This window comes from Crocodylus siamensis, chromosome 7 (genome assembly GCF_052110815.1).
Source record: "Crocodylus siamensis isolate JL-2025a chromosome 7, ASM5211081v1, whole genome shotgun sequence".
Lineage (NCBI taxonomy): Eukaryota > Metazoa > Chordata > Crocodylia > Crocodylidae > Crocodylus > Crocodylus siamensis.
The window spans coordinates 97,417,249-97,437,407 of NC_143401.1; the positions used below are offsets into that span (position 1 = coordinate 97,417,249).

The 20,159-nt window shown below is 52.6% G+C and overlaps 1 protein-coding gene and 1 long non-coding RNA gene across 3 annotated transcripts in view; one reads left to right on the forward strand and one right to left on the reverse strand.

Moving 5' to 3' along the window:
* FBXW4 (F-box and WD repeat domain containing 4) overlaps positions 1 to 18,688 on the reverse strand; it is a 79,166-nt gene extending 60,478 nt beyond the window's left edge. The window contains exons 1-4 of one of the 2 annotated variants that reach the window (XM_090058315.1): positions 18,354 to 18,683; positions 5,785 to 5,880; positions 3,192 to 3,377; positions 1,719 to 1,851 (exon numbers count right to left, since the gene is read on the reverse strand). In XM_090058315.1, the coding sequence (XP_089914441.1) occupies positions 1,719 to 1,851; positions 3,192 to 3,377; positions 5,785 to 5,880; positions 18,354 to 18,547 (609 nt within the window). In that variant the 5' untranslated portion in view covers positions 18,548 to 18,683. Of the gene's footprint in view, positions 1 to 1,718; positions 1,852 to 3,191; positions 3,378 to 5,784; positions 5,881 to 18,353 lie in introns of both variants that reach the window. The other variant, XM_090058316.1, reaches the window with a different exon arrangement.
* Positions 18,349 to 19,979, forward strand: LOC149860192 (uncharacterized). The gene is made up of 2 exons (XR_016443617.1): positions 18,349 to 18,487; positions 19,879 to 19,979. It is a non-coding gene; the product is annotated as an uncharacterized LOC149860192 (long non-coding RNA).
* The last annotated feature ends 180 nt before the right edge of the window (positions 19,980 to 20,159 follow it).

The window sequence follows — 20,159 nt, forward strand, 5'->3', positions numbered from 1 at the left end:
ACCTCTAATGAACGACACGTTTGAGATTTCTAAGATGCTCGTGGTTCCAGGATGGGCCAATTGAAGGCACAATCAACTAGGTTCTCCATGATGAAACATACCCTTTTAATAGCCTTTCTCCATGGTGCACCATGATGGGAAGAGCACCAATGTATTACGGAGACTCCGGGGCAACAAGACTTATCAGAGGGTGGAACAGTTTCTCAAGGAGAGTGGCAGGAGCTCTGTTACTCAGGACACGTGAGATGAGAGTGCTCAGAGCTTTGGAGAATTATCCATGAGAACAATGGATGCAGCATGAGAAGCAAGTCAGTCCTCACCTCAGCAAGTTGGAGACACAGTGGGGTTTATACAAAAAAAGGAATCTTTTCTGTGATTTTCATGGCAAGGGAAAAAATGGGACCCCATGACTTCATTTTTCTCAGTCACATTTCTGGGTTTTCCCACCTTCACGCAGGACCTCCTAGGATACCGCTTGTTTTACTTTCGGAATGACAAGGTAAAGAAAGATTTCTTAGGGTGAGATCTTTTATTGGGCCTACTATGTAGTTGGGATCGAGTTAGACAAGCTTTTGAATGCATGTCAAGCCTGAGGAAGAAAGTTTTGCATTTGAAAGCTTGTCTACCTTGAACTCAGCTATATAGTTGATCCAATACAAAAGATCACCCAAAGAAATCCTTGTCTCTCATAATTTTGGGACCATCACAGCTACAACATCACTCTTGCACTACCTAAGTAAGGAAGAGCAAACCAGACTTAGACCCCCCCATCTCCTGTTTGGGATGTTTAAGAGACCCGTATGAAGGGAAAAGGCTGTTCCGGTAGCATTTTAGGGACAAAGCCGGACCTCAGGTAAACTTAGGAGGAACTTCCTGATGATGCAGGCGGTCAAGCACTGGAACAGGCACCTACAGAAATTGTGGACTCTCCATTCTCAGAATTTTTCCAGAGAAGGTTGGACAGACATGAGGCTGGGATGGTTTAGGAAGGGCTGGTCCTGCCTGGAGCAGGGGGCTGGACTGAATGTGACCTCAAGAGGTCCCTTCCAGCCGGACTCTCCTATGATCTCAAAGGAGAACCAGCCCCCACTGATTTTCATAGAATCATCAAATCATAGAAAATGAGGGCCGGAAGGGACCTCAGGAGGTCACATGTAGTTCAACCCCCTGCTCAAAGCAGGACTAGCCCCAACTAGATCACCCCAGCCAAGGCTTTGTCTAGCCAGGTCTTCAAAACCTCCAAGGAGAGACAGTCCACCACCTTTGTGGGTAACCTGTTCCAGTGCTTTACTATCCTCCTCATGAGAAAGTTTTTCCTAACATCTAATCTAAACTTCCCTTGCTGCAACTTGAGCCCATTGCTCCTTGTCCTGTCATCTGCTCCCACTGAGGACAGTCCAGCTCCATCCTCTTTGCAACCCCCCTGCAGGGAGTTGAAGGCTGCTATCAAATCCCCCCTCAGTCTTTTTCCCCTCCCCTCACCTCTCAGACCAGTGGCAAGCTTCCCCACTCACTGTGGATCTCTTCCCTGGTGAGGAAATGGCAAGAGACTCTCCAGAGCCTGCCCCTCCAGGTGTAGTTTGTTCCCCACACAGAGGAGCGCAAGGGTGAAGGTTTAGCTCTAGTCATACATACCCCCCCTGACACATACCCCATCTGCTTCATAGTCCAGCTCTTTGTGAGCAGCACCAGAATCTGCCAACCTGAGCCCTTCTCACCTTGGCTGTCCTGTCCCGTGACCCGCTCACAATGATGCCCCCTCGGAAATCCACGCAGTTCACCTCCTGCTCATGTGCCAAGAACTTGACGCTGTAGGAGCCATGCATCTCATGGAGGATGATATTGCCATCCCTGTAAAACAAGCCCCAAGCAGACAAGGGGGGCAGTGAGTGCTTGGCAGGGAAGGTAAAGGGCTTGATAGCACTGCACAAGCACTGCAGTCCCTCCCACTGCACCATTTGCTCAGTAGGGCCCAGTCCTGCCCAATTCTCCCCCCATATTTCTACCCGTGGCAGCACCCATGAACCCCTGTGACCTTCCTGTGTCTCAAGGACCATGCTACACAGCCACTTTCACTAGTGCTTTTGAATACACTGGAATCCCAACCCACTGCTACACAAGGAGGTAGGGGAGATGCAAATCTTTCCCTGACCCCTTCTGTGAGGTGTTGCAAGGTCACTGTCTGGTTGAAGCTGAGCAAGCAGCTACAAATTTTGTCAAAGCCTCAGCACCGTTAGTCATACCGGGGAGAAAAAATTAAAAAAGAGAATGAATGTGCAATAAGAAGGGTATGTATATAATAAAAAAAAATCTGCAGGTGTGTATGGGATGGGTGTGTTTAGGCATACAAAGGTATTAAAAAATAGTAAAAACTCAATTACGTAAGTAGTCAGTAATAGTCAAAACAATATATATGCCAAGAAAAATGGTATAAAAGAGCTTGGAAACAAAAGGTGGCTGGACTAAAAAAACCTAAAAACCTACTGGACTACTGAACTACGCTAGTGGAGAGAAAATTCCTGTCTTTCCAGCCTTCTCTCTCTCTCAACCCCCTGGTTCCCAAATCCAAGGGTGTGGGGTAACAAGATCTGCAGCAGCAAGATCTGCAGCAAGATCCCCGCAAGATCTGCAGCAGCTCTCCAACACCGGAGCAAGACTAAATCCAGAGTCTTGATCATCGCTGCTCTCTGGAAACTCTTTCCTACCCTACTCTGCCAGAAGATGCAGACACTAACTACAATGCATCTCTGTTGCTCCAAAACGTCCCAGCTTGGGTTTCAGACTCTGAGTGTGTCCCTGTGCACTCAGGGAAGGAGGATCCAGTACTCATGATGCTGTGGTATTTTTGGTAGAAAAGCTGAGGATCTGATAACCTGAGGATCTGATAAGCTGTTTCCACCTGGATAAAACCCATCTCCTGCATGCACAGCTGTAGCTACCAGGCCTTGAATGCAGCCTAGGTGCACTGTCTACACAGTCACCACTCTAGGAAGAAAGATGGATGAAGCAGAACGAAAGCCCTGAACCTGAGGTCACAGGAGCACTCAGAGACGTTTGAGACACCCCCAGGAGCTCCAACAGGTTAAACATGATGGAACAAAATTGACCTCCAGAGCGGGTTTGTACAAAGCAAGGAGGAAGTTGGGCCACCCACAACTGGCCACCCACACCGCGCCTCCACCCCAACGTACCCGCCTCCGCTGACAATGTGCGAGTCAGCAAGAACAAATCGGCACACATCCTCCTGGTGGCCGGAGAAGATGGCGTGGGGGTGGCGCTGTATGCCTGCCCTGTCGGGGCGAAGCTGGTAGGCCCCAATGTTCTCCGCCTGGGACAGGTACAGACACTTGCCATCCAGCTGCAACCAGGGCATCAAGCTGCAAAACAAATAAAAAAGCACAGGTTGGACACTGAGACAGCAACACGCGTCAGTGCTGGGCAAAGGGGGAGCTGCCAGTGTCCTAGAGGTGGAGGAGTAGTGCTTAGTACAGCAGCATGCACAGGAAGCCAGGCTTCCCTCTCAGAGGCAGTGCATGCTGGGGGCACATTTCCAGCCAGGCCTTCAGGAAGGAGACAAGCGGGGAAGCCTGGGATTTAGAGGCATGGGTGTGAAATACCATGTGTCAGCACAGGTGTGAGCAGCAGCTTTCTGCAGGGACTCTGGGCATCTGCCTACAGACAGGCTTGAACTGGATGGCCTCCAGAGGAACCTTCTAGCCCGCGCCTCTAGGACTGTACACTGCAGCAGCAACATGTCCTAGGTGGGACGTCCCTACTCCAACACCAGGAAAACACCAGGACCCACAAGCAGGGCAGGCCTGGGAGTATCCTCATTAAGTCGTGCCGCCAGCATGGGATAGTCACACCCTAAGTCAGGGTGGCCAACCTATGGCTCAGAGCTTCCACATGGTGCAGCAGATTCTGTGTGGCCCATGACAGCCTGAGGAGGGAATGGGCAGCACAGAGCAGCAGATAGGACACGAAGCAGAAAGCAGAGCAGCAGATTAGGTGAGGACACAGGGCAGGGAGCAGAAAGCAGAGCAGCAGAGGGGGCAGGAAGCACAATGCAGGGAGCAAAAAGCAGAGCAGCACACTGGGCAGGGCAAGGGGTTCCAAGTGACACTCGAGGAGGGTGCAGGGCTAACGTGTGGCCCCCCGGCCAGAATATTTGCAAGCTCCCAGCACTGGCATGATACCATCCTGAACACGAGCAGAGCTGCTCTGCAGCAATCTGGTAACAGAAGCTGAAACAGGAGAGCCCCCGGCTGAGCTCTCTGCTGCTGTTACATGGAGCTGACACTAGAACAGGCCCTAGAGATGGGAACAGGCGTGGGCAACATCAGGCACCCAAACTGCAGTGCTCACTGGCTTCAGTGGTACTAAACAGGCCTTCTGGGGACAGCAAGGGGAAGACCAAAGGCTGCCCAGGCCCTAAAGCACATAGGCCCTGCAAGGGTCTCCAGGCTGTCTGGCTGCTGTGGATGAGCTCCACTATCTACATAGAAGCTAAGTGGAATTGGGCTTCCCAGCAAAAGCATGGAGGCTTCTGACTGGCTTTCATCGCAGGGGCTTCCGTGTTGGCCTCTAGCACGTCTGACCCAAGCATCTCTGCAGCAGCAGCCTGGGTTTGGAGGTGGGCTTTGATTTCCCCTTCCTTCCTCCACTCCCACGCAGCTCCCTGAGAGCAAGCGAATCTCCAGCTTCCCTGTGCTGGCCACCAAAGTGCTTTTCCTTCTGCTGCCATTTAGCATCTCACCTCTTCACACTGATTTGCCCAAAAGGAAAGGTAAGAATTTGAAATCTGGGCTAGGAGGCAGTGGTTTGAATTGTGGCGGCATTAGAGCCTGGATGTCCACATGGGAAAAGCACTTCCAGCTTTTCAGGGGCGTCTTGCATTTCCAGAGCCCTTCGGGCCCCTGGCGAAGCAAGAGTTTCACCAGCAGGTGCAAGAGCCACATACAGGGAGCAAATGAACCCTGGCTGCCTTAGAGCTGTCCCTGGGGTGGACCTCGCCATCTTGAACACAGCACCATGGGACAGTGAGAGCTACAGACAGGCCCCTGCTGTAAAGGAGCCCTCCTCAAACGTCCTTGCCCAGCTGCTGCAACAGCTTCAGTTCAACAATGCACAAGTCCCTGGCCTCACTATCTACTTTGCAAACCTGCAGCACACGGCATGGCATGCAGGGAGTTAAGCACCACAATCGCAGCTTGTCAACATGGCATGTGCACCTGGTGAATCCCTTCCTGAGCCTCCCTCCCTCCCTCCCCAGTCTGAAATATGTTAGAATTCATGGACACAGGCCAGGTGTGCGTGGGGGGTGGGAGGGATGCATGACAAGAGGCAGATAAAAGAAGAGAGCCCGGTGGAGGGACAGGAAGGAGGAGGGAAATGCACACTGGATCAGGACAGCAAGGCAGAGCCCAGGTCAGGAGCTGGGCAGCGGGGATGAGCAGAGAAGCAGAAAGGCTTGGAAAGCAAATTGTCCAAAGCTTGGGGCCCCAAGTGACTGCTGCATCCACCCACGGCAGCATGGGGAATCCGAAAGGAGGAATCCCCAGGCTAGAATCGAAGCAGCTCCTTGCAGAGAGCTGACACCCGGCATCTGGGTTAGATACCAAGCAGGCAGTACCCCACCCCAGCTGGCCAGGAGCAGCAGAGACGGGGACAACTGGTCAGCTTCACTGGCCAGGCCCTACAGATCCGTGGGACAGCTGGTGTCAGGAACCCCACTATCCCCCACCCGCAGGCGCACGAAAGAGGGGGGAGAAAGGGGCCACTTGCTTGCGTTTCCATTTCAGCAGTGTCTCCCTGCGACAGCGGCCGTGCTTCCAGTTCTGAGAGACCTTCACCCGTTCCTTCACGGGAATGCCAGGTGCTCTGCAGAGAGAACAGAGATGGAGTGAGCCACGACCATCAGCCTGGCACGTGTAACAGGAACTGGTGATGCTGAACTATGCAACTGAAGAGAACAGGCCAAAGCTCTGCTGCCTGGAGCTACAGACTGACGTGCTGTGGCTGGCAGGGAAGGACTGAAGGGGTGACAGCCCCATTATCTCCTATGCAGTGGTAGGAGGCTGCACAAGGCTGGGCAAGGACTTGCCTAGCTACAAGGGTGTTCCTCAAAACCCCGTGGGCACGCGCTTAATCCTGACTAAGCTTGCTGCTCCTCCAGAGCTGAAAACCTTACTCTAAGTGAGGCCCAGATTACAAGGGGCTCTACAGGAGCTGCTACCACACAGGAAAGATCTGGGGGTCACTGTGGACAGGTAACTAAAAACATCAGCTCAGGGCTCAGCAGCCATCACAAAGGCAAACAACACAGATTCATAGTCTCTAGGGTCGGAAGGGACCTGAGCAGATCATCAAGTCTGACCCCCTGCCATGGCAGGAAAGAGTACTGGGGTCAAACGACCCTAAGCAAGGTGTACATCTAACCTCCTCTTAAAGACCCCCAGGGTAGGAGCCTGCACCACGTCTCTTGGCAGTTGGTCCCAGACCCTAGCCGCCCTGACCGTGAAGTCGCGCCTCCTGATGTCTAGTCTGAATCTGCCCTCTGCCAGCTTGTGACCGCTATTCCTGGTCACTCCTGGCCGTGCTCGGGGGAACAGGGACTCCCCCACTGCCTGCTGGTCCCCCCTGACTAGTTTGTAACAGGCCACTAGATCTCCCCTCAGCCTCATCTTGTGGAGGCTGAACAGGTTCAGGTCCCGTCACCTCTCCTCGTAGGGCCTGCCCTGCTGCCCCGACCATGCGAGTGGCCTCCTCTGGACCCTCTCCATGCTGTCCACGGCCCTCCTGCAGTGTGGCGCCCAGAGCTGGACGCAGTACTCCAGCTGCGGCCTGAACGGTGCTGCATAGAGGGGGAGGATCACCTCCCCGGACCTGCTCGAGATGCATCTGCGGATGCAGGACAAGGTGCGGTCGGCCTTACTGACCGCGTCCCCACACTGCTGGCCCGTGTTCATCTTGGCATCAATGATGACCCCAAGATCCTTTTCTGCCTCTGCACTGATGAGAAGGGAGTTCCCCAGCCTGTAGGTATGGTGCCGGTTCTTCCTCCCCAGGTGCAGCACCTTGCACTTGTCGGTGTTGAATCCCATCCTATTCTCGTCCGCCCACCCTTGTAACCTGTCTAGGGCCAATTGCAGCCTATTGCTCCCTTCTAGCGTGCCCACATCCCCCCACATCTTAGTGGCATCAGCAAATTTGAACAGGTGCTTTTTACCCCCTCGTCCAAGTCACTGATGAAGATGTTGAACACTGCGGGCCCGAGGACCGAGCCCTGGGGGACCCCACTGCCCACGTCCCTCCGGGTCGAACGTGACCCATCACCACCGCTCTCTGGGCGCGGCCCTCCCGCCAGTTGGCGACACATCTGACTGTGTGGGGGTCGACACCACAGCCCCCAGTTTCTTAATGAGAACGGGGTGAGAGACAGTGCCGAAGGCCTTCCGGAAGTCCAGGAAGACGATGTCCACTGCTCCCCCTGCGTCTAAGGATTTGGTGACCTGGTCGTTGAAGGCCACCAGGTTGGTCTGACAGTTCGAGAAAATTATGCTGGCACACATCCAGGAGGGGCCAGCAGGGGACTGCATGCTCAGGGGCAGCCAACACGGGTTCATCAGTGGCATGTCCTGTCAGACCAACCTGGTGGCCTTTTACGATCAGATCACCAGATCCTTAGATGCAGGGGGAGCAGTGGATATAATCTTCCTGGACTTCCAGAAGGCAACAAGCAGCACTTATCACCCCAAACTAACCTAGGTAGGAACACGCAGGGACAGAGCTGTGCTGGATGGCACGAGAAAGCCAGCGGAGCTACACAGTGACCAGGGAAAACTCACAAATGGAGCTAGGACCTTGGGGGGGACGTGGCAAGGCCATGGGTGAAGGGTTAACCATCTACTTCCCAAAACAAGGGCCCATGAGTGGCTCTTGAGTAGGATGTCCCCAGCTGCAAGGCATCTGAACACGATTCAAGCCTCTGTTGACCTCTGCCAGCAACTCGTTGGTTTTCACTATCCACAAGACTTGGAAATCAAGCAGCAGAGCTGACTTCTTGCCAGCCCTTGGACCCCATCTCCCTCCCAGCTCTGCAGGACAGCCACTTCCCTGGGAAGCATCAAGAACTGAGGACGAACTTCCTAGCTGTAAAGCTGCCTGGTTCCAAGCATTGCTGCTACGGGAAAGGAATTTGCATTTCTCAGCGGCACTGAGACTCCCTCCTCCCCTGTGCATGCAAGGCAGGAGCAGGTGCCTGCCTCCCCCCCGAATCCAGTGACCCCCTTCCCACCCACCCATCTCCAGAGGTGCCCTCCAGTCCCGTTCCCAAGACCTGCCATTGTTTTAGAAATGACAGAGCACCCAAGAAAGCTTTGCCCCTTGTAAATAAACATCTCCTGTGGCTGGTAATGCGTGGAGGAATCTCTAACCGGGCCCTGGGGCCTGGCCGGAGTCTCGTTTTCCCAGACTCCTTTCCATAGCCTGGGGCTCACTCTGCTCGCCTCGCTCCCCCTCCCCTTTCTCTCTGCTTTCCGGCACTTAGTCACCATTATAATTTGACTGCATTCCTGTGCCCCCCTTTAAACAAAAACACGAACCACACACATGCACACACAGTGCCTGGAAGCCTCGGCAGACTGGACGTTTATGAGCAGCAAAGCCAGGCTACGGAGGTGAAGACAAAGCCTCCCCACTTCAATTTTCCTTCCCTTCCAGCCTGCAAAGGGACTACGACTTGCTCGACCTGCGGAAGGAGGAATTCCACTTCTGAGGGAGCTCTGGCAATAGTCTCTGAGGCCAGAGTGCAGGTCGGGGCTGGTCCAGCAGCCTCCTCGTCACTTATTACCCCCCCAAGACAGAGTTTGTGCTCCGTGCCCACTTTCAATTCCGTTCACTGCTCCAAAATATTTCCCTTCCCCACCCCCAAATCCCAGCTCAAAGTCTCCCCCGGGTCCAGATTCCAAGTCACCAGCTCACTCCACTACGTCACACACACACACAGGCACCGACAATGTCCAAGGCCCCTCAAAAAGATGACTTAAACGTCAAAAATAAAAGACTCTCTGCTCTGTAGGCGCTCACCCATTTAGTCAGGGGACAGCAGCCCAGATCATTTAGAGGTGGAAAGGGTTGCATGCAATCAGTCCTTCGGTCCCTAACACTTGCTCGTTGCTTCAGTGGCTTTCATGCCTTCGTGCCTGCCCACAGATCCTACTTAGAAGGGACAAGGATTTTTTTAACAGAATAAAACATGTGCATCGTATATAAAAAAGTCAGACATTTGCCATGTGTCCAGCCTGTCCCTCCAGACAGGGATCCTGGATCAAATGTATTTCAAGGGAGCCTAGAAGTGCTGGTCTTACTCTCTGAAGGTCTATGTGTGTGGGACGCTTTGGGGCAAAAAGGAGGACTGAGTACAGCCCTGGGATTAGATGGGGATGCAGGAGAGGAGCACACAGCTTAAAGGCTCCCACCATCCTTGCCAGCTCCACTGAGACACCAAGCTAACAAGGGAGGCGAGTGCCCTGCAGGTCTCCAGAACAGGTCTCAGCCTTTTCCAGACTGAAGCAAGTTTGAAGGATGCCGCCAATCTATGCTCAGAATTCAAAAAGCCATGACCCCCCCCTTCAAAAAGCAACTTTCTATTATGAAACCTTTCAGCTAGGATCAGCCAACCCTCTGTCCAGAACCCCTCCAGGCCTTCATTGGAGTAAGTTACTGTGCAGCAAGTGGAAATAGGCAGGCATCTACATGTGCAGGCATTAAAGCGCATTAATGCCAAGTGTGGACTGATTTGGGACTAAAGTTAATCCCAAATCAGTCCACACGCACATGCAGAGATCAAATTAGATATCATGCAGGTATCAAATTTAAGCCCAATTAGTCACTGCACAGTACCGTACATGTAAACACCTTATCGCACATTAACACTGTGTGTGCGGATACCTGCATGATGCAGGTATCAAATTTACACTCACATGAACATAAGTCACCATATTTACTGCACAGCATGGCATGCAAGTGTAGATGTGCACCTGTACTGTGCAGTATTTCAGTTACTGTGCAGTAAATGTGCATATGTAGACATTCGCACAGAGGAGGGAAGCCTATCCATTAACAGGAGTGCTGTCTGCTGGCAGGCGAACAGAGAAGGGTACATGAAACCAGGCCTTTCAGTCAAGATAAATGCTCTGTGACCAGACACCAAGACCACAGGCTTCTGATCAATGGCTAACTTGGCCTCCTGTAGGACCCATTTCAGCAAAACACATAAGCACATGCTTAAAATTAAGCACGTGGCTCAAGAATCAGGACCCCAGCTTCAAATTTGGAAGGAAGCCCAGCCCACAGGGGACTGATTAGCCAGGAAGTCCTGATTCCAGTAGCTTGTCAGACAAGATGCCTAGGGGCCTCTATCATCAGCGAGCCTGTGGGAGACCATGAGCCCCAGAGTCTGGATTTGCCCATACAAAAATCAACAGCCTGGACAGGATCGAAACGATACAGCTGGGGATGATCCTGCTGGGAGCAAGGGGCTGGATTAGATGACCTCCAGAGGTCCCTTCTGACCCTCGTTTTCCATGATATTGCATCAGGTCCACACAACCCGGGAAGCCTCCGCTACAAGGAGTTGCTCACGTGCATGTCTTGCAGCTGGATGGACTTCCACAGTAAAACCAATCCCAGCCCTGCTGCTATAAAAGAATTTCATTTCCCCCTTCCCACCCCTGAAAAGTTTCAATCCTTGCTCAGATTATAGATTTCCTCTCACTCTTGGCAGAGCTACCAGAAGAAACCCAATAGTCCTGCTGGGCTGCGCTTCCCAGCTGCTGAAGTGAGAGAACAAGGCAGTCCCTCTAGCCCCACTGTCCCAAGTGACCCTGGCCACTGCCGCACTCCCAGCCCGGGGCCCCCCCAAAGATCACTCAGCCAGAGAGTAAATATGTTTCCTCCTAATGCTTCCCCTCTCCCCTCCAGCGGGGTTGTTGCCTTGGAAGATCCCCCCTCCCATGTCTCCCTTGCAGTCATGGAAGGCATTTCTATGACAGCAAGTCTTTTATGGCGTCCCTGAGAGATCCCTGCCGGCGCTGTGTAATTCCAGCATGTGCTGGAGCAACAGTGCCTGTAACAACAGATACTGGGTTACATCACACGACCCCACGGCTTCTGGCCTCGTGTTTCCTTCCCCATTTAATCTACGGGACGGCCGCAAGACAGGCTTGCCGCGCTCCTCGATAAAGGGCACTGCAACCACGAGCACTGGAGAGCAAAGCCCTGCAGAGGCCGGACCCGTTTCAGAGCTTCCCCGGATCGGTCATCGCCCCCAACGCAAGGGGACCACACATACGAATGAGAAACTCTCTGACTCGTTCGAACCTTGGCCCTTTGGGGAGCCTGTAACAAGAAGCCAACTGTCCTTGTTTGTGTTATCCGGACACCTGTCCGGTGGAAACCAAACCGAGACCCTCGAGTTGCAGGCCACCAACAGACAGCCGCGACGAGAGGACTATTTATGCTAGATGCCCCTGTTGCTGTCCTCAATAAGTCGGCTCGCTATATAAACAGCTCCGCCAGCAAGGCATTCCACCTGAATTCCTGTCGCGCGGGACCCATATTTAGCCGAACATTGGGACCACAATCAGCCGTCTCCCCCGCCCCCCAGGTTTGACCTGAATCCAAATAGTGAAGGAGGTGACAAATCTGAAATGGAAGAGGGCTCTTGAGACAACTGAAGCACACCAGAACAGGCTACCCAGCCGCGGCAGAGCTGAGAGTGCTGCCAGACTCACGCCCCAGCTATTTTAACTTTCCACCCCTCTCCGGCACTGCTGAAGATCATTAGTATTATAAAAGGCAGGAGGGTGCTGGCTGCAGGTCTTGCTGGGGGCGGATGCTTTGCACTATGTGCTGCTCACACACAAAGATGGACAAAGACCCTTGCTCAAAGTTGTCAGCTCTTTAATAATGATCACCACTGAATCTAGCCAGGGAAAGCCCTCTCTGGACATCTGATCCCTTTTCTAAACATGAAGGATTATTCCCCCATTAGGGAGACACTGAACCGAGCTCCAGCAAAGACTGCAGCAGCAGCCAAAAACCTCTTTGGGCCTTAAACCATGACAAAGACCAACAGGACTATGAACACCGAAGGGTATTTTCTGCCAATCAACCAGCAATTGCTTTTCTTCTTAATGGGTCAGAAATGTAGCATAGTGCATTTCTGACCTATTAAAAAGAAAAGCAATTGCCAACATAATTAGTAGTGCTGGAGTAACGCTGCCAACTGTGCCGACTCTAGTGGTAGTGCTGGAGTGATGGTCCAGGAACCATGGCAGAGACAAGGATTTTTGTGGGTGATGTCTTTTACTGGACCACCTGCATGGCTGGGAGAGACTTGGACAAGCCTCGTGTCCAGGGTGCTTCATACCTGAAATCTTGCCTAAATCTCTCCCAACTGTGAAGCTAGCCCAGTAACAGACACCACCCACAAAACAGCCTTGCCTTTTGCTACGGGTGAGGTGGCAGTTGGATGGAGTGAAACTTGTTCCATCGGGTTACTGGGACAGGTACTTTTCACGCAGACTAGGAGGCAGCAGATCCTTTTTTTCCAAGCATTGATCTAGACAGGATTCTTCCTCCAAACTCTAAGGGACAGATAGACATGCCCAGAGCAATTTCCAAGTGCAGGAGTTAGCCTGACACATCTGCCTACTGTCCAGGACTAATTTAAAAGGTGCTGGGAGACTTCAGGAGGCAATCCAGAAGTATGTTTCTCCCCACCACAAATTCCCAGGCATGGCATAGCTAGCTAACGGCACACCACGCTTCCAAGTGTAACAGCAGCAGAGACTCTACAGAAACCTCGCTCCTCTACAGCTTCCATGTCACTTGCTGCTCACTTTCCTACAGACTGAGAAGCCCCTGATAAAGCAGCACTTTTTAAGATCTACGGGGAGATAAAGAGGTTTTGCACCCAGACCTCCAGCCTGCAGAAAGGGGCCTCTCACAGCTTCCTGCACTTTGTATTTGTACGGCCTTGGCTTGCACAGATTGGCCATTTCCTGCTTCTGCAGGTGGATTTAAAGGCAAGCTCTGCTTTTATGAACTCCCAGAAACCATTAAATGCGGCCTGCAAGCGGCTGCAGATGATAAGTATGCCCAGGAAGGAGTGAGTTTTGCTGAATGGGAGGGAAAAAAGCCAGGTCTCCTAATGGGTACTGCAGAAACAAAGCTGCACTGGGGCTGTTCTAATATTCTGGGGATAATGACTGGATTACGAACCCCGGGACTGTTACGTTGTGCGGGCCGTGGCTCACACTGGTCTCCTGCAGCACCCGTGACACCGCCACGAAGGAACACGGAATCGACTCTCGGCCTCTCGGGTTTCCTTACTGACAGCGCAGCCGGGGGAGCAGGGCCGCGGCTCCGCGAGCCGAGCGCTATTCCTGGCTCCGAGACTGACCTGCCTCGCTGCCAAGGGCACGTCGCTTCACCCCTCTGCGCCGGCCCCTGCCCTCCCACTGTTTGTTTGCCTTGTCCGTTTAGGCAGACAGCTCTCCGGGGCAGCGGCTCGGCTTACTGCGGCTGTGCAGCTGCTGGCACAGCTGAGAGTCGGGTCGCTCGGCACGGGGCGGAAGATCAAAATTATTCACCCCCAGGACCTCCTGGGGATTTGGTGCTACTCCGCAGACAAGACCAGTTGTGAATAAGGTGCTACTTCTCCAGAGCTAGGAAGTTCTCTCCAACTCGTGGCATCAGCCCAGGCCCCAGTCCCTACCCCAACAGACCCTACACCTGTAAGCTCATTAAGACACAGACTGTCTGGATAGTCAGCAGTAGGCCCTGATATAAATAAATCTAATGCTGAATAAGTACTGGTCAGATCCTGCAGCCTCTCCAAAGGGAAATTCCTATATGGGTCAATGCGGGCTGGAATACAGAACTGGAGACCAGATCTATGCAGGTCCCAAACCCCAGGTACATTGCAGGGTGGCCAAACATCCCAACCCTTCCACACTCTGCACCAGCTCAAATCATTTTTTTGTTAGACAACTTCCTACAGGAGCTTCATTTGAAGTGCTCAGAAATCCCCTGCAACCAGGGAGCTACAGTTTGGCCACCTTTGGTATAAAGCAACGCAAACTTTTGAGCTGGTCGCTTCTCTCCTGATTCACTGAGGTCCTGGTTCAGCAACAGCCCTGAGCATGTGCTTAATGTCAAGCCTATGCTGAATGTTTTCCTGGATCTGGCCCCAAACCTTTAGTGCATAATAGGACTTTGTGCCACTAATAGGAATAGGTGAAGGCCTTTCCTAATTTTTCCAGGAATAATGGTATTTAAGGACATTTCCCACATGTGTGCCATTGAATCAACACTTTTAATATTAAACTATTTCTGAAATACGCAGTGCCTAATTAGCCACATTTACCAGCGGCAGGGAGGGAGAGGATTAAAGTATTATGTTTTAATACTTCCCTTGTGTTGCAGCAGGTACATTCTAGGACTGAAAGCAATCAGGACTTGTGGAAGTGATATCTTTTATTGGACCAACTAGATTTTTGCAAAAAACATTCTTTAGTTGCAAGGTTTTGGGCACAAACACCCTTCATCAGGCATCAGAGAAAAGATTGTAAATGTTCTCCTGGGTAGAACTGAAAGTTCATAGTTCAAATTTTTTTGCAAAGATCTAGTTGGTCTAATAAAAGATATCATCTCTACCATGAGTCCTCAGCTGCTTTTTCCTCCAGGCCAAAATGGCTACAACCTGGATACTTGACACATGGAGGACCGAGTATATTCCTTTTAGTCAACTTTAGTGAACCAGCTGAGCATTACTTTTAGGTCAAGGGATGTGCCCAGAGATAACTGTGATAGGTCTATTTATAAAAGAAATACTTAATCTGAAATCCAGTCAGTTTCAAAGAATGAATTTAAAAAAAAAAAAAAAATCAGGTATTGCAGTCTTGCCCCCACAATTTCCCAAGTTTAAACGCTTCTCTTCCTTCTTGCCGTGAGCAAGATTCACACAATGCGACTAGCCATGCAAAGAACTGTCAAACGCATGAACAAAAGGAAAAAGATACCAAAACTGAAAGATCAGAGGAAAAAAGAAACCTTCTCTTATATGCACGTGGGGATGCAATGTCAGGAGGTGTTGTTTTGGAGTAAATGCCTCCTTGAGAGCAAGGAAAAAAAGAAATAAGTTATCCTATATTTCAGACCCGAATTCAGAGTGGGAACAGAAATCTATCATAAGCAACTTAGCAGAAGTGATCAAACATGAACCTATAGCAAACAGTATATTCTATTATAATGCCACATCATTTAATGTCCCCCACTAGTATTTTTCTGGGACCTGGAAGTTTGAGATCCAGGGTAGAACCACACATTATTCAGCTTGACATCAAAAAAGGCACCAGCATTTCCAGTTCCTAGTGGACAGATATGAGTTGTTGCTCATGAAAGTTTATACGACTCTGATTCAGTTAGCCTGCAAGTTGCACCTCTGTCCTGCCTTCTCTGCAATAAAGAGTTAACTTTCTGCACCAATTTCCATTGCTTCTCCAAAGAAAGCAACAAACGCCACGCCGTTGGGGCAATTCAGGTTGGACAAAGCTCCAGAATGAACTGTGCAGAGCACAGGACAGACACAGCAGCCTGATGAGCACTCCCCTATTTCATTCATCATGTCATGCTTTAGTTTTAACACCTACTCCAATAGTCAAAGTTCATTACCGGTGAGCCACCTAGCACACTGGTAACAAGAATCACAATTCCTCCTTCATTTATCAGCTCTGGACCCTGCCTCTCAAGACCCCATCTCCAAGGTGCACACACTGAGCAGGCAGTGAGAAGGGGAGGAAAACTGTTAAAAAGCTCTGTTCTGCTGCAGGTAATCCAGTCCCTATCAATGAAGTACAGGCATAAATTTGACAGCTGTGCAGCAGTATAATATATTGCAATTATAATGTCCTGGTATCCCAAAGTTGTCCACAAAGCATGCATGCACACATACACACACACCCATCTAAGCAGCACACCACACTCTTCCCCTGGAGTAGAGAGAAGCAGCCAGCTAGTATATAAAAGCATGGAGAATCTGGTCAATGCACATAATCCTCGCACTATAAAACTCATGATGTTTGAAATCTCTGTGCAGAGGTCTTGGCTCTTAGCTATCCTTCAGGTCTGCACACAGTAGAGGCTGTAAAACTCAGTTCGTCTACCTCCAGAAAGAGTTCAGAACCACATCAAACCTCCCTGAGGGTCTAAGTATTTTCAATCAGCGTGTCATGACACCCTGGGGTGCCTTGAGATCCTTTCCAGGATGCCACCCCACATCAGCACCGTTAGGTGTGCAAACACAGTTTACAAAATAAACTCAAGGATTTCAAATAGCAATCCAGACTGCTACAAACATGCTGACCTGCTGTGATCTGAGTTTTTGCCATAGAAAAACTGCTGTATTCATTTTCCATAGTCAAAACACGGAGTTGGGCTGGGGTGCCCCGGATCTATCAAGGGGTGCCCCGAGTCGAAACAGCTTGAGAACCATGGGCCTAAGCATTTAAAGCTGGAAGGTGAAATGCAAGAGATTCCTGTAGTGATTGCTTATAGTGTCACCCGGCACATTTTCTGCATCTGAACCATATTATTGCTCTGCAGGGCCAGGACTGTGCCTTGTGTTCACACGGTGCCTGTCAGCACTCACGAAATGGGAACGATGATGCAGGGATATTTAGGTCTGCCTAAAGATGCCATAGACTTCTGAAAGCAACGACTCACACTGACCCTGCGAACGAACACCACTGGAAGTTGGCGTCATTTCCAAGCAGCCTTGTCTCCACCTACACACGTCGTCCACTCACACCCCACCGCCTATTGAAGATTTTGGTAGCTGTTTATAGGCCTGCATTCCTCTGCGGGGGGAAAAATAGAAGCAGTGGCCCTAACAAAAGTTGCACCTGCTCCAACGTACACATGATCCCTCTCACACCCGGAGCAGCACAGCATCACCTTATTCCTAATGAAAAATACAGGACTTCATTTCCTCAGGAGACAGAACAATATCTCACAGCAGACAGAGTCCAGAAGTCGCAACGTACAGCTGTCCGCCACCCCTTACTCCTACCAACTTCAAAGGGAGCCTTGCCGGAGTCAAGGACAGAGCCCTGGACTGTGGTGACCAAGGACCAGAGCCCCATGACGAAGAGGGCTGTGTGTTGAGCCTGCTGGACTTGAAATCCCATGAGGTTCCCCCCCCAACACAAGCTCAAATCCTGCTCGGCAGCACCTGCAACATTAATATTTCCACCTGTTCCATACCAAAAGTGAGGCTAGACAGCCTAATATTTCCTCAATGTCAAGGAATTAGAATTTTCCACCTCACCCTGTAGCCCAAGCTTTCTTTTGGTTAATCTGGCCATCTCGTCCGTTCACAAATGTCGTGATGCGGATCAGCAGGAATTTGAGAGACGTGGTTTACAGTCTTTAAGGATGCAGTATTTAAGTCCGAGCCCAAACTGCAGGCCCTGATCCCAAAGGCCTTTCACGTCAGCCCCCCGGCATCCAGGCACCGATGCCAATGATGGCCAGAAAATGACCCCCAAAATGATACCCCCAAACAGCCCATGTTCCTAGAAAAACTAAAACAGCCTCCCAAAAAAAGGGGGTCCCCAAAGGATGCTGCAACCCCGGGGGGGTTGGAGAGCAGTTTCTTCTGCAGCCCTGCCCGGATCCGTCTCCCCGTGCAACCCAAACACAGGCAGGTGGGGAAGGCTGGCATCAGCCCTTGCAAGACCTCCGAGACCCCTCGGCAGACGCCGGCTGATCGTTTCCGCTCATTTTCTGATGACAGGGTGGGGGAAAAACCCTGCTGGCGCTCTCCTCTCACCAAGCCCAGGCACACGCCACGGTGCTCGTGGGTAGCTCACAGCACCCCAGAGAGGCTGTCAAGGTTCGCTGCAGCACCCTGGGGTGGACCACGCTGCAAAGCACATGCCTCCACCCTGCCTTGCAAGGGGCTTTCCAGCAAGGAGACCAGAAGCAAGCAGGGGTTTTGAGGCATGTGCAGCGCCGAGCGCGTAGCCGGGCTGGCCATGGGCCGGGCCCCGAGCGGCCCCCGCAGGCCCCGCTCCCAGGCAGGCTGCCTCTGCCCGCGCGGCGCGGCGCGAATCGCCCCCGTGCGCCAGTGGCGCCCGCCCGCGCCCGCCGCGCTGCGCCCTAGCAACCACGCCGGCCGCGTACGGCCCCTAGCAACCAGCTAGGCCGCAGCCTGCGCGGCCTACACCCGCCGCCGCCGCCGCCGCCGCCGCGCCCCGCGCCTCGCCTCGCCCCGCAGCGCTTACAGGTCGGCGCCGAGCGGGCTAAAGCCGGCGTTGAGGCAGCCGCGGGCGATGCGCCTCCACAGCGGGTCCCGCGCCGTGAGGCCCCGCAGCTGGCGGCAGACCTGGCCCAGGCGGCCCAGGCCGCGCGCGTCCAGGTAGGAGCAGATGAGCAGTAGCAGCTCCTCGGGCAGCGCCGCCAGCCGCGGCCCCCCCATGGGCAGCCCAGCCCGGCCCGGCCCGGCCCGGCTCGGCTCGGCGCGGCCCCGCACCGCCCCCGCCCGTCACATGGGCCCGGGCCGCCGCCACTCCCCCCCCGGCCGGCGTGCGGCCTCCCCCCCCGCGGAAACGACCCCCACCACGGGGGGGAGGGGGTTGGAAACCCCCCCCATGCAGCCCCCCCAGCACAGGGTGTGGGGATCAACCCCCCCCCGCGGAAATGTAGCCCCCCAGCATGGGGATTGGGGTTCAGACCCCACATGTAGAAATGCAGCCCCCAGCAAGGGCGGTGGGGTTCAGTCCCCCCCACAGGGGAATAAGGTTGACACCCCCCCCATGTACAAATGCAGCCCCCCCCCAGCACAGGCAGTGGGGATCTAACACCCCCCATGTAAAATGCAGGGCCCCCCCAGTGAGAGCAGTGGGGTTCAGACCCCCCATGTACAAATGTAGCCCCCACCCCAGCAAGAGGAGTGGGGACCAGACACTTCCCCCATGGCAAAAATACAGGTTGCCCAGCCCCATCCCAAGTGCAGCGATATCGCTCCCCCAGCAAAGGGCATGAGGATCAGCCCCACCCCGACAGAAATGTCCCCCCCAGCAAGGGGAGTGCACACATATCACCCCCCACAGCTGAAATCACCTCCCCCCAGTGAGAGGAGGAGGGCTTCAGAGCCCTCACCTCAGAAATACAGCCCCTCCCAGCAAGGGGCATGGGGCACAGCCCCCCTCCACCCCCCATAGCAGACCTTCCCCCCTACCTCCCCCCCCCCGGTAGAAATGCAACCCCCCACAGTAAGTGGTGTGTGGCTTATGACCCCCCCCACACACACACAAGTGCTGCCTCCCCCCATGAGGGGCATGTGGCAGGGAGCCTCTGCCCCTCCCACTGCAGAAATGCACCCCCCCTCCCAGCAAGGCCTCACCCCCCACTGCAGAAATGCAGCCTCCTCCTGTGCACAAACTAGCCAATAATTAATCCCTCTTCATTAAATCCTTCATTAATCCTTCCTAGTTAATAACTTCAACCATTAGTAGCTCTTCATTAATAACAGAGGAATAATTACTCCTGGGGTGGGGTGGAAGCTGTTGCCCCCACCCAAGAAGCTCCCAGAGCTAGGGCTGGGGGGATCATGCTTACCCAGCCTGGTGATACCCAATGCAGCAGAGCATAATTAAAGATTAACTGATAGGTATGTAATGTTTCAGGCTGTGCTACTCCAGACCTAAACGCGTGTGCAAGCAGGCACACACATGCACACCCATACACACACCCCCTGGCCACAAAAAGAATAGTTAGTAAAAACTGGGTAATTATTGCCACCCGCAGGAATCCAGAGTGCCAACGACACACGTCTCCTGACCCAAAACGGACAGAGGTCCTTCTGCACAGGGTGGAACAGACCAATAATAAATTGTCTTATTGCTGTTGCTGGTTGTTACTGTTGTTATTGTGGTTGCAACTATAATGATTTATTAAATTAGTCCTAGTCGTAGTATTTACTACCTGACCAGTGGACATCCTCCGGGCTTCTGTGAGCTGGAAGGTTTTAAACAGAGATTGTTCCTGATCCAGAAACAAAAGACAGCACCACCTGGCAAGACAAGAAT